Below are 14,414 nucleotides of genomic sequence, written 5' to 3'. Positions count from 1 at the left end.
TTCTTTTTGTTTTTTTTCTTCTATAGACTAGACTATTTCAAACATTTAAAAGAGGCTTTATCTGTTAGTCGATTAGCTCTAGATGTCTATTTATCCACGATGTCAGACCTGAACCATTTAAAACTTAACAGGAACTTTTACATTTGTTTAAAAATCAACAACATTGTTTTGCAATAGTTGTGACTAATACTCGTAAATATGTATACATGATCAGGACTATTTTTTTTTAAGGTAGTACATTTCTTCTTATAGCAACAGATTTGTATTCGTTAACCAATTTGGAGAAGGGAGCGTCATTGTGGTAGGTCTAGGTCCGGGGTCGGCAACCTGCGGCTCGCGAGCCACATGCGGCTCTTTGGGTGTGAAGCTGCGGCTCTTTAGTTCCAAACGCAAATATTATTTATTTTATCGAAACATTTTTTCAAATAGTTCTGAATATTTTAACGAGAATTAGCCACCGATTCTATTTCTCAGCAACTTGTACTCTTTTTTCACCCCACCCCTCCCCTATGACATGCTTCGTCACTGTTGTCAGTCGTTGGAAGCTCTCGGCCGTCGTCGGATGTTTCTATGTAGGTTTTAAATCGCTTTCGACGCAAGACGAATTAGCATCTTAACCTTGCTTTGGCTGTTACGAATAGTTTGTTGTTTCAAGTCAATGAGTTAGAAGCGATTATCTTCTCCATGTTAGAAGCAATCTACAAGTAATGCTAATCTGGCACACTTTGCAGTACCACTAGAAATTTGCGGAAAAAGGCAAACCATTTATAGAAAAACTGCTTCATACATGCATCTGAAGAACTGATTCATGATTTCAAAAACAAACCAGAAATTAAAAAAAAAAATCAAAGATTTGCCATTATTCGCTTAAACAGAACAAGATAATATAGCTTAATTGTCTTCAAATGTAACATATTTGTAGGCGAAGATATCCAACTTTCTTCTGTCTTATCACTTGATATAGATGAGTCTTGCGACATAAAGACACGGCACAAGATTTCCATTTTGTCAGCTATATGTCTTCCCAAAGGTCCAAAAGAAGAAACTCTAGGATTGCTACCACTGTCGTGACAAACAAGAAGAGAAGATATAGCGCATGCCGTGCAAAAATACCTTGAAGACATTAAGATCGCTTTTATTAAAATCGTTTCAATAACACCTGATGGAGCCAGATGTATGACAGGAAAAAATAAAAGGGCAACGACGACAAAATAAACCTCGAAATTCTTACGTTTTACTGCAAAATACACCAAGAAGCGCTTTGTGCCCAAACATTTCCGGCTGAAATAGTTGAGGTCATAAATTTGGTAATTAAGATTGTTAACAGCATGTTGTCAAAAGCACTCTACCGTTGTCAGTTTAAAGACTTCTTAAAGGAAATGGAGACTCAGTATTCCGACCTCCTTATTGCCAACAAAGTGCGATGACTTTCCAAAGGTTGAACTTTTTTTTTTGTGCTTGAATGAAATAAATACATTCCTAAATGATAAAGGCATTAATTAACCTGAATTAGAGACGACAATGGTTGCAAGCATTTTTCTTTATGTTGGATATAACATCGAAATTAAATGAGCTGAATCTAAAGCTGCAAGGAAAGTAAAACCCAGCCGAATTGTTTTGTTTTGAAGAAAACATTTTTTTTTTGCAGAAGATATTCAGAGCGGCAAATAATTTCATTTTCAATGTCTAAAGCAGTATCACGATAAAATCAGAGCAACTTTTGACACGAATTACTTCAGCACAGTTATACAAAAAATCTAAGATGAATTTCTTGATAAATTTAAGCAGTTCAAAACCAACAAAACTATTCTAGCATTCCTGGTACACCATTTCAACACAAATAGTAACGAAATCCACATTGATCCATTTGAAAATGATACTTGATCTCTAGAAGTGCAATTGCTCGAATTAAAAAGTAAGGTTTTGTTGGGTAGAAAATTTACAGAGTTGAAATCAAGTTGGAAGTGTTGGAGGTCCAGAAATGTGTGTACGTAACGCAACAAAAGTGGACCGCTTTCAAAGAAATGCCGCGAGTTGATGAGTTGAATAGTCTTCCAGATTGCTACATCTTTGGATCGACATATTCGTGCAAAAAAACGTTCTCTTCTATAAATATAATGAAAAGTAAAGTAAGAAGCCAACTTACAAATGAAAATTGAGAGTCGTGTTTGAAACTAAAAATAAGTTATGAGCCAAATGTATCCAAACTTTCTAAAACTATGCAAAGGCATCGCTCCCACTGACTTTGTTTGCTCAATTGTTTGTTAGTGAAGTACAAGTTAGTAGTGTAAGTAGGCCTTAATGTTTAATAGCTTTGGTTGTTACCGAATTAAAGATAATTATCTAATAACGCCATATATATTATCTAATTTATAGTGAAAAACACTATATATATATATATATATATATATATATATATATATATATATATATATATAGGAATAACACGTTTAAAAAGAGTGTGTGAGTACTATTTATTGTTGGCAAGAAAAAATGTTGTGGCTCTTTAAAAACTTTAAAATTTGTAAATTCTAATTTTTGGCTCTTCCGACTCAAAAGGTTGCCGACCCCTGGTCTAGGTCAATGTTTGGATAGGAGAGAGTCATTGTGGTAGGTCTAGGTCAATGTTTGGATAGGAGACAGTCATTGTGGTAGGTCTAGGTCAATGTTTGGATAGGAGTGAGTCCTTGTGGTAGGTCTAGGTCAATGTTTGGATAAGAGACAGTCCTTGTGGTAGGTCTAGGTCAATGTTTGGATAAGAGTGAGTCATTGTGGTAGGTCTAGGTCAATGTTTGGATAAGAGACAGTCATTGTGGTAGGTCTAGGTCAATGTTTGGATAGGAGACAGTCATTGTGGTAGGTCTAGGTCAATGTTTGGATAGGAGAGAGTCATTGTGGTAGGTCTAGGTCAATGTTTGGATAGGAGAGAGTCATTGTGGTAGGTCTAGGTCAATGTTTGGATAGGAGAGAGTCATTGTGGTATGTCTAGGTCAATGTTTGGATAGGAGTGAGTCCTTGTGGTAGGTCTAGGTCAATGTTTGGATAAGAGACAGTCCTTGTGGTAGGTCTAGGTCAATGTTTGGATAAGAGTGAGTCATTGTGGTATGTCTAGGTCAATGTTTGGATAAGAGAGAGTCATTGTGGTAGGTCTATGTCAATGTTTGGATAAGAGAGCGTCATTGTGGTAGGTCTAGGTCAATGTTTGGATAGGAGAGAGTCATTGTGGTAGGTCTAGGTCAATGTTTGGATAGGAAAGAGTCATTGTGGTAGGTCTAGGTCAATGTTTGGATAGGAAAGAGTCATTGTGGTAGGTCTAGGTCAATGTTTGGATAAGAGAGAGTCATTGTGGTAGGTCTATGTCATTGTTTGGATAAGAGAGCGTCATTGTGGTAGGTCTAGGTCAATGTTTGGATAGGAGAGAGTCATTGTGGTAGGTCTAGGTCAATGTTTGGATAAGAGAGAGTCATTGTGGTAGGTCTATGTCAATGTTTGGATAAGAGTGAGTCATTGTGGTAGGTCTAGGTCAATGTTTGGATAGGAGAGAGTCATTGTGGTAGGTCTAGGTCAATGTTTGGATAGGAGAGAGTCATTGTGGTAGGTCTATGTCAATGTTTGGATAAGAGAGCGTCATTGTGGTAGGTCTAGGTCAATGTTTGGATAGGAGAGAGTCATTGTGGTAGGTCTAGGTCAATGTTTGGATAAGAGAGAGTCATTGTGGTAGGTCTATGTCAATGTTTGGATAAGAGAGAGTCATTGTGGTAGGTCTATGTCAATGTTTGGATAAGACAGAGTCATTGTGGTAGGTCTAGGTCACTTGTAAGTGTTTAGCGGAGACCAGACAACTTCGATTTTTTTTTTTTTGCTGTTTTGTCTTTTGGTATACTCCTGTACTGTCGTTCAGTGTTCTCGAAGATCCATGGTTCGAAAACTGCCCGCTGCCGTCCCCATCCGTCCTGCGGTAGGTTTGGGCTAGGATGTTATTACCTTCAGAACCTAAGGGAACATCCGAAACATGTAAAACATTTTTATAATCAAAACTCAAGTTTCTTATTCGGGCTCAAGGCACTCGTGGTCTTTTTGAACATCCTGAGATTCGAACTAGGGGTTTATGATACATGCACTTTACCTCTTGGCCACTCAGCCAACATGTATTTAGCAAAAACAAAAGGCTTAATATACATAATGAATAACTTTACAAATTTCAGTGATGTATACAGTTGTGTTGAAACAAGAGAAGAACTTTAAAAAATGCCACAAAGCTATCAACACTGAAACTATTACTCAGCTTAAGTTAATATGAAGGATAATGATACGATTAGGATGATAACATGATTAATGTGCACTCTTCTAATATTCATAGATGTTTGTTTTGTTGTTTTTTTTCCATCGCTATGAAAGATTTATTTAAAAATTTGGCAAAAAAATAATAATTTCTTACCTAAAGCACAAACTACAAACTCTTATTTTTCTGGATTAAAAGCAGAGATTACCAAAAATAATTTATGATTTAAATTAGAGTAAAAAAAAATAATTTATGATTTAAATTAGAGTACAAAAACAATTTATGATTTAAATTAGAGTACAGCTTAGCTGTAGAAAAAAAGAATGAATGAATTATAGTTTGTATGGTATTAGTGCTCTAAACTTTGCGAGAGTTGTGGACGCATTAACATATTCTTGAAATAGATTTACGGTTTTCAAAACAAAGAGTGGCTTCCCTTTGAAATGTGTCAAAGTTTCTAAGTCACGTGATAGTAGCCTCGTTGTCATCGAGCGTTATATAATTGACCTAATGGAGCCGACACTCAAAAAAAAAATAATATTAAAAATGACTCATTGCCCTCGTGAATTGTTTTCTTTTTCTTTTTTAATTTACTAAGACCTTTGACCTTTGTTATATTAACGATCTTGTTCACGAGCTCCGTATGACCTTTGCTTTATAAAGGCGAAGGTCATGTTCCTATGGGAGCTAAAATGAACATAATGTGTATAAACATTTTAACTTATAATATATTATTTTAAAGGCAGAGTGTTTTCTTTCATCGCGAGTAGTCTCCCGTTTATATGTATTTATAGTATAATTTAAAGTCAAAATGTTTTTTGTTTTTGGTAGATAGAGAACCATAGCAATTAGAAGTGAAGAGAAATATATTTCGTTACATATAACAGTGAAGCGGGTTGCAGCAGAAGATGTTGAAAACAGCGAGAAGGACTAAATGAGAACATTTTTTTGTAAGATCTAATCGCTATACTCGGGAGTTACATTGACATTTTCAAATCCAAATGCGAACTTTTTTTGTACAAATCTTATATAAACTCACTCTGTCTGTCTTTCTGGTAAAAAGTGTCTACCACACCCATTCACGGATCAAGTTGAAACTTTGCAAAATTTTTCTTTGGCGTAGACGAGTCATGAATCATTTTTAAAAAAAGTAACCAATTAGTCAATTAATTACTGGTAATTAACAATTTGGTTTGATACCAATGAAAAACTAATCCTTCAGTTTTCACATATATGGCTAAATTTGGTGGGTTTAGTCCCCTTAAATAAGTATTAACGCTATTTCTTCCTCAAACATTCACCGATTAAATTGAAACTTTAATTATTTATTGTACCTAGCAAAACAAACATGAGATACACAATTAGTCAATTAATTATTGATAATTAATTAATTGTTTCATATCGAATAAGGGAAATAACTTGTACATTATTGATAGATATAGTTTTAAGGGCGGAATTCTTCCCCTATAGATAAGCTTTGGTGGGGGGGGGTTTTGTCGCCTAATGTTTTACTTCATGAAAATATGACCGAAGCTGTAACATTTCAAGTGAACTCCAGAACAATACTACCAGAAACATGACCGAAGCTGTAACATTTCAAGTGAACTCCAGAACGATACTATCAGAAACAAGAAAAACATGGAAGCAAATCCATAAATAGAAAGTTTTTTGGTGCGTTCGGTGTGGAAGATATAGTAGCATTGACAATCGAAATATTGTAAAAGGCGGGACACCAAATTAAAGGGGTGGATGGAGGGGAAGGGTAAAAAACTATTTTCTGTTTTGACCTAATTTTAGTAGCTCAGCCATCTTTGTGTACAATAATTTAATTTATATTGTCTTCAACTGTTTTATTATTATTTTATTATGATTTTTTTTTGGTCATATGTGTATGACTGGATCTTATTTTTATAATTATTAAAAAGCGCAATGTTTCCTACTAAACAACAAGTAGAAATACGATTGTAAAACTAGAGTATTATTTAACACTGTGAAGCCATTTTGTTTCACTACAAGGTTAATTTATTTTTGTTCAGCCAATGGAATAGCTCAATTTAATACAATTTTTTTTAAATCAAACTTTGTCGAGTTATTTTGATTTCCTGACGTATTTTCTATGTATAGACCGGTGAATTTGTACTGACCAATCTTGCTAATAAACATTCAATTCTTTTAGCCTGTAGCGCTTGTAAGTACTGTGTTGAAAGCTCTGATTGGTGGGCTATTTTTAGATCGTACTTCCGGTAGAGTAACTGTAGACAATTCAACGCTTGTTTGTGTGTGTCAGTGCTAGATCTACTGTAGATGTATATTGATTTGAATCTTCTAAAGTGTATTTTTTAAAATAAAATACAATGTCTCAAATATAAAAGAAAGTGTAGGTCTAGCTACAGAAGCACTGACACGTGCAATATGATTTGTGTCTAATAAAGAAAGAAGTGAGTCTAGATCTACCTCTACGTTACGATTGAATGTTTACAACAGATTTGATATTAATGAATGTATTAACATTTGTTTCTAAGGTCTTTCGTTTGTAGCACAAAATAGTTTCTTTTATTTAGTTGGCAGCATGTCCTCCTCGACATTGTCTTTTTTTGTTTTCCTTAGGTGTCATTACATCGCCCCATTTCTTCATATCGTTTTATCTTCTTTTTCTAGTTTTGCTACAGTTTTATTGCTTTAAAAAAACGGATTCTAAAAATCAAAGTGTAGCCAAAGAGCAGATTACTTTGATTAGTGCGAAAATCAATAATAAATCTACATATTGATGATATAAATGACCAAACACCTATACTCAATGTCATATACTAGAAACGTATTCATTATTCATATTTATATAACCAAATTGTGAATAACGATATAACATACAAATATTTCAAAAATTATATCACTATATTTTCTTCAATTTGGATTTTGAATTCTATAAGATCTTTAAAATTTCAACACAAAATAAAAAGAACCCACCAAGATGGCGGATGTATTATCTGTAATCTAGATCTAGTGAATTCCAAAGAGAAAACAAAACTATCAACGGAAAACCATAGACAACAATGTACATACTAATCTGTATCAATTGTTCCCCTTTATTTGGGCCCTTCTGCCTCTAATCTGTATGATATACTTCAGAGCTCACAGAAATACAAATAGAAGATTGATGTGCTGGTGTATGATACTGTCTACATTACAGGAACAAAGGATAATTTGCATATTGTCTAGTCTAGATAATTACGTCAAGTTTACGTTCCTAGTTCTATGTGATATCGGGTAAAAAGTTCAGCTACAGGTCTGCACGATGAAATACGAAACTATCTCGTCAACTTCTGGCTCTGTGTTTGGCAGACGACGTCTGTAACTTGTGTGCAATAGTCCGCGCTTAGTTTCCCTTTAATTTTTTTCCCCCGCTAGGCAGCGCGTGTTTCGAGCGTCCGCTTCCGCCCAGACAAGTCAATACTCTAACCCCTCCCCCCTTTCCCGATTCTATTTTCTTCATTCATACCCAAACGGTGGTTCTCGTCCTGTTTGAAATGAAGGACACCAATCCCTACAGAAATGTCGAGAGCTAGATCTCCATTATGACTAGTTGTGAGGTCCCAAAGTTTAGAAATATCAAGGACAGACTCAAAACAAGCAAAAAAAAAAAAAAAACTTTGAAAAAGAAAAAAAACAAAGCTTATATGAGGGAAACAACCGTACAATTACTACAATATCTTTCAATATTGCATAACTTATCTCCCCCTTTCTATATAAAAGCAAAATAAATAAAATATCTACCACAAATTAATGAACTAATAAGTAATTATTATTATTTTTTTTTGGAATTGATTCCAATGTTGTCATCAACTTCGAATGACTGCAAATGTTCAACTTGATCTGAGAATGGGGGATAGAGAGAAACAATTTGTACTAAAGTCTTACCAGACAGACAGAATAAGTTTATTATAAGCTTTGTCAAAAATAATATCTTAAGAAAGGCGAGTATACTGTCGGTCTGTGCATTTAGTTAATAGATGTCTATTGGACCAACACATACACATGTCCAAGAAGGTACACAACACAATGACTAACGAGGACCTCTCAAAAAATACACACACACACACATTTAAAAAATTAATTCATTGTTTGGTCAGCCAGTCGTAGCAACAGCAACCACAAAACTTTTTGCTCGTCACGTGAGAACCAAAAACTTATGTCGAATGGAATGCAACATTTCAAATCACTGAAAACGAGAGACTCGGACTAAGGGAGTATACACAACGGACGTCAGAGCATAGAGGTGCAGGTTAAGAGTTCGGCCTAGATTGATTTTACTCTGATAAATCGGTCACGTTTGCAAGGGAGATGTCAGTTACTAACTTCCGCTGTTTAAGCGTAGAGTTATTGTTCCTAGCATTATGTAAATATTTTTAGAAGCTGTAGGAAAGGGTTAAATTTCAAATTAAAAATACGATCGCCACTGACATAAAAAAAAAGAAATCAATAAATGAACCAAGTAAATGTCTCCCGTCCTTTCGCGTTTCTTGTCCCCCCACCCGCCTCCACCCCCACACCGTGTTTTATATCTCATCTAAGGAGTAAAAATAACACGTTTCAAATTACAAAAATTATGAAGTTTGTTTTGTCAACGTGGTATATCAGTTACACAGTTACACATTTCTATTTTCATTCATAACAAAACAAATGACATTTCTGACAATGTTTCTTATACAATTTTTGTAGCATTTGGTCTAGAAGTTTGATGTGTAGAAGTCTAGTAGACAGAACTCTTGGGTAAATTTGTATACATATGTCATGTTTATTTTTAGAAGTCTTGTGTACAGAAGTCTAGTTTATAGAAGACCACTTCAGAAATATAGTGGACAGACCTCTGTGTAAACAAGTATAGTCAACAGTGTAAAGAATTATAGTGTAAAGAAGTGTAAAGTAGTCTAATGTAAAGGGGTCTGGCGTAAAGGAGTCTAGTATATTTTAATTTGAGTGAATTTTAGTTTCTTTTCTCTTTTTGGAAAGTCTTGAACAAAAAATGTAACTAATGACACAAATGACGTCATTTCCTTTTCCCTCCTTCACCCACTCCGCCCTAGTAGTGTGCTCTTTCAAGTATTATGATTATGCTTAATGTCTGCACCGGATCGTGAGTCCAAGCAGTTAAATAGCAAAATAACGAGCCGAGCTCTAGTGCCTTTGAGATCCTTGACCAAAGGAAAGAATGTCCACCTCTGGCCAGTTTAGTTCTTAGCCGACCCCTCTGTTTAAAGGATCTCATCACACGTTTGGTGCGGGGGTCAAGACTGCTTGAGTCACACCCTGTTTTCCCTTAGGTTCCATGAGGGAATCTTTCTTATTGATACACTTTAAAACTACTTTAAATAGTAGCGTTCTACACCAGGGCTGTGTAGTGATTCATTACTAATACTATCTATCAACTCCTGGCGCGAGGAATGGTGTCAGCAAAGATGTAAACTGGTGTCAATGGTGACTTCCGGATTCACTTTTACTTCATTTATGAACAATGATAATCACCCACAATTCACTGTTTTATTAATTTCCCTCCAGTTTAAAAAAGAATCTCATCTAGTGGCGTGGGAAACTAGAAATATAATAGTCCAATAATATTTTAGGGTAAAAGCTCAAATAAGTTGTGTTGTGTTTTTTCCCGCTATAAAAAACATGGTGGAGAAGGGGTGGGGTAGGTCAGGATGGCCTCACCTCTCCCCACGCATGCCTAATTTTTTTTGTTCTGTTTTGTAGCTGGACAAACTCGAGAGCAGTAACTGTCTCCGTCATTGAAGTTACACATTTGTCTTACCCCCCCCCCCCCTGCAGACACACTGAGAAGCCCCGAGAACTTTGTCTCAATCCGGAACCACTTTTCTGTGTCACGTGACTTCCTGTTTCAAACGGAAGTTAAATTTTAGAATTCAATAGTTAGATCGCGTGAGGTGCTAGAAGAAAGAAAAAAAAAAGAAGTTGACAAATTACTTTATGTCACTTAAAAAAAAAAAAAAAACATGCACTAGCGTGAGATTTTTTTTTAGGTACGTCTGGAAGCATAACTTGAGACGAGTTCCGGTATGGATGTGTTCGGACTGATAAAGTAGGGTCGCGCTGTCTGTCTTATTGAAAGTTGTGTAGACTCCCTCAAGGTATTCTGGTGTTCACGTCTAAAGAGCGTCTAGAAGCGAGATTTGGTGCGTCCACCATTTCAAAAAATTTAAAGGAGCGCACACTATGACCACTTCACCGGAAGTAAAGGGGCGGACAGTTACACAATTTGCTTTGCGTCTCGGGATTTTCGTTTCTTTTGGAGTTATGAAACCAAAACTCTTCAACGGGTTAGAAGAATTAAAGTCGGTTAGGTCCGAGTAGAGGACGAGCAGAAGCACTATCAGCTAGCTTGCTGTAGTTGTGGGCTCATCTGTAGATGTATTCATGGTAGGTCTAGCGGTCTAGCGTGACATAAGACAGGGAGAAATGGAAGACTGCAAAGGTTGAAGAAGCCAAACTCTCTGTGTCTTTGTGGGCCGAGTGGACCAAGTGTTCGGCTAAGGATCATTTACTTTTTGTATGTCTCTGTACTTCTCTCTCTCTCTCTCTCTCTCTCTCTCTCTCTCTCTTTTCTTTGGTGGTGTATGTATCTCTTTTTATAAATATCTCTAGTCTTTTGTATCTCTTTACGTCAAACGCTCTCTCTCTCTCTCTCTATCTCTGTGTGGCGGTCTATCTCTTGAGTTCTCTTTGACTTCTGTTCTCTCACCGTTTATCTATCTATCTATCTATCTATCTATCTATCTATCTATCTATCTATCTATCTATCTATCTATCTATCTATCTATCTGTCTGTCTATCTATCTATCTGTCTGTCTGTCTGTCTGTCTGTCTGTCTGTCTGTCTGTCTGTCTATCTATCTATCTATCTATCTATCTATCTATCTATCTATCTATCTATCTATCTATCTATCTATCTATCTATCTATCTATCTGTCTGTCTGTCTGTCTGTCTGTCTGTCTGTCCGTCCGTCTGTCTGTCTGTCTGTCTATCTATCTATCTCTCCCTCCCTCTCTCTGTGGCAGTCTATCTCTCAAGTTATCTTTGAATCCGGGTCCCTCATCTCTTTCCTTCATTAGTAATGACGCTATGAAACAAACATAGGCCCAATCATGATATGCAGGATAACTACTATAAGACATGATTCTGTTACGAGTCATGTACGCTTCATTAAACACAATTTCAAACAGAACTTTGTTTACGACATCCTTCCCTGCATAGTATTTTGTACACAGTTCCAAAATTAATTCTTATAGAGTGGTACGACTTGAAAGTGGATAAAGGTTTGAATTCTGACACTTACTTTGGTCCATTCTACACTAGCCCTAGAACTAACATTTATTCCTTTAAAGTGCAAAAAATATTGCTATGAGTGTGCTCTGGGTGTGTGTGAGTGTGTTGGTGTGTGAGTGTGTGTGTGTGTTCTCCAGTGTTTTCATTATGGAGGGTCCATTTTATACTTGTACCAAATACAAAAAAATACCACTCGAGCTAATTAATTACGCAGGATGCAATTTGGCAGAGTATTGGAGTTGGCAACTATCTCCACAGAAACGGTGTCAATGAAAACTTTTCATGACCATATTTTTTTACCCTATCTTGGGTAAATTAGTTTTCTGTGTTTGTCTCCTCTGGCGCTAATTTCGAGGCACTTGAAGCAAGTTCTAGAACATTTCAACTCAATCATTTACCAGCTCAATATTGTTTGTTTTTTTCAGAATGCTTTTAAAATATGTTGAAAAGTTAGCAGGTAATAAAGACTCCATTTTTTTTTTAAACTGTCGATTGTTCGTGCTTGAAGTGTATTGTTATTGACTTGTACAGACCATTCTCAGTTTGATTCCATCAACACAATAATGGCACTTCATATTGACGTAAATATTTATAGGCATATCAAATATAAAATTCCAATGCGTAAATGCAGCCTACAGACAAATTTTAAGACATGAAAACAGAGTGAGTTTGTGTTTTTACACTAACTCAGGAGTAGCCCTCGAATTTCGTGTATGGAAAAGCACCGTGAGCCTAAATTAGATATACTATACGACTTGTCTGGAGGACAAAATGTTCTAATTGCTTTATTGGTGATGAAATTGTTGCCATGGTCTTGTTTTTACATATAAAGAATTGTCGCTATAATAGTTTCCTGTAACTAATTGTAGATCTTTAAATTGCGGCTTTTCCCCTTACGGTGACCGCTTTAAAAATGGGAAGCCGAAAAAAAAAAAAAGCGAAAAATCAAAAGCATTACTTTTGGTGGATATTTTGAAATCCATTGATAAATTGTCATAGAGAAGTGTTGGCTTATGCCTGGACATTAAAGCGTGTTTGGCACTAGATCTGGTGGTCTTCTAGTCCAAAGGGGGAAGAGATACTTAAGAACAAAATTGACTGCTAGATTAGGTGCACTTCTATTAATAGGTGAAGGAGATAGATATGATAAAAGAAATTGACGATAAATCTGGTGCTCTTCTAGACAATGGGGGAAGAGATACTTAAAAAAATAAAATTGACCGCTATATCTGGTGCAGTTCTAGCCAAAGAGAGAAAGGAGAGAGTTAAGAAAAAAATTGAAATATTATATGGAAGGAAAAAAATTAAAAACGTTTTGATTTCTATACATGTTCAACGTGTGTGTGGGGCCTGTGTGTGTGGATGTGTTTACGTGTATGTTGGCCTTTAGAGTGAGTGTATGTATCAGTGATAGCATATGTGAGTATGACATGATAACTTACTCCGACTTTTGATTTTCCCTCAGCGATTTGAGCAGTTAATCCATTGCTCCCACTCGGTAAGATCTTGACGCCGCCCACGACGTTATCCACAATGGCGGCCACCGCCGTGCTATCCGTGGCGGTGTTGGTGGTGCTGCAGCTGCTGGCGCTGCTATCGAACGTCGCCCCTCCCGCACCGGGGCTGCTGCTGCTCTCACTGCTGGTGCTCTGGTTGAGGTGGCGCCCAGCCGCCCAGTGGCGGTCAGTGTTTGAGGACGAGTATGCCGATGACTGGGAGGAAGAGGACGTTGTCGCCACAGTGGACAGAGAGGAGGAAGAATGCGTCGAAGACTGTAAGGACGCCTGGCTTTCGAGCGACCTCTCCAGGGATTTGTTAATGGACTTCTCTAGGGATTTGTGAATGGACTTCTCCAGGGAGATCAGCTCGATGCCCACGTTGCTTCTCTTGCGGTTCTCCTCAGAGTTTTCCACGCCGTATTCCTCACCACTTCGCGCAGCCTCATCGTTATCCTTGTTCTCCCACTCTTCCCTGCTCGGGTCGGTCTTGCACGGCGGAATAATCTCCGCTGTAGACGCCAGGTTCCGGTTACTGTTCGCGTCGATGCACTTTTTCGGCGTGACAGCGATCACCGTGTGCATCGACTTCCTATCCCCCTTGTGCGCCGCTCTCACTGGAGACGGTGACGCGCCTTTGCCTGTGGTCGACGCCACTGGTATCCTTGTCGACCTGGCGGGCACCACTGTGCAGTTAGCCATACTCAATCTCGGCTGGTTCCGGACGGTCTCATTAATCCTCGTCGGCGATTTCATCCAATCGAATGCATTGTTACATCAGCAGCATAGTATGTCAAATCTCTCCAATCCATTATGTGATCCAAGAAAGACGCTATTTGACACTATTTCTTATCAGCCCACGTGTTTTATAAGATATCTAATTACATTTTGTTTTCATCTAGTGCAATTATCTCGTGTAAGCCATCTCGAAGAATCAATAGTTTATTCTAGGCTTTTCATAGCTAAAGTTACACATCAAAATGTCTCCCATCAGAGAGATTAATAGTAACTCAAGCTTAATAATGCACACAATACTGAAACGTAATCACCACTATTTAAATCCCTGGGGAATCAGACATGAGACTAGAGCCATGATATAGGTTAAAGTCACATGATGCAATAATATTAGCTCAGGATCTAAAAATAAAATACATACTAGTCATCTCATACACGTCATTGTAAAGTCTGGATAAGAATCGGAACATAAATTTTTTAGAGCAAAATCATCACCCGTTTTGAAAACATAATAATGTACTTTAAAAACAGAATTTCATTTATTTTTTTTGCTACAAGTTCAT

At 36.9% G+C, this 14,414-nt stretch overlaps 1 protein-coding gene across 5 annotated transcripts in view; it reads right to left on the bottom strand.

Annotated features, from left to right (window-relative positions):
• LOC106061977 (neuron navigator 3-like) overlaps nucleotides 1–14,170 on the bottom strand; it is a 474,243-nt gene extending 460,073 nt beyond the window's left edge. For 3 of the 5 annotated variants that reach the window (XM_056032698.1, XM_056032700.1, XM_056032699.1), the window contains exon 1: nucleotides 13,063–14,169. In XM_056032698.1, the coding sequence (XP_055888673.1) occupies nucleotides 13,063–13,872 (810 nt within the window). In that variant the 5' untranslated portion in view covers nucleotides 13,873–14,169. Of the gene's footprint in view, nucleotides 1–13,062 lie in introns of all 5 variants that reach the window. The other 2 variants (XM_056032697.1, XM_056032701.1) reach the window with 1 other exon arrangement.
• Nucleotides 14,171–14,414: the final 244 nt, after the last annotated feature.

This window comes from Biomphalaria glabrata, chromosome 6, assembly GCF_947242115.1.
Source record: "Biomphalaria glabrata chromosome 6, xgBioGlab47.1, whole genome shotgun sequence".
Lineage (NCBI taxonomy): Eukaryota > Metazoa > Mollusca > Gastropoda > Planorbidae > Biomphalaria > Biomphalaria glabrata.
This window is presented reverse-complemented; position numbering and strand designations above follow the sequence as displayed.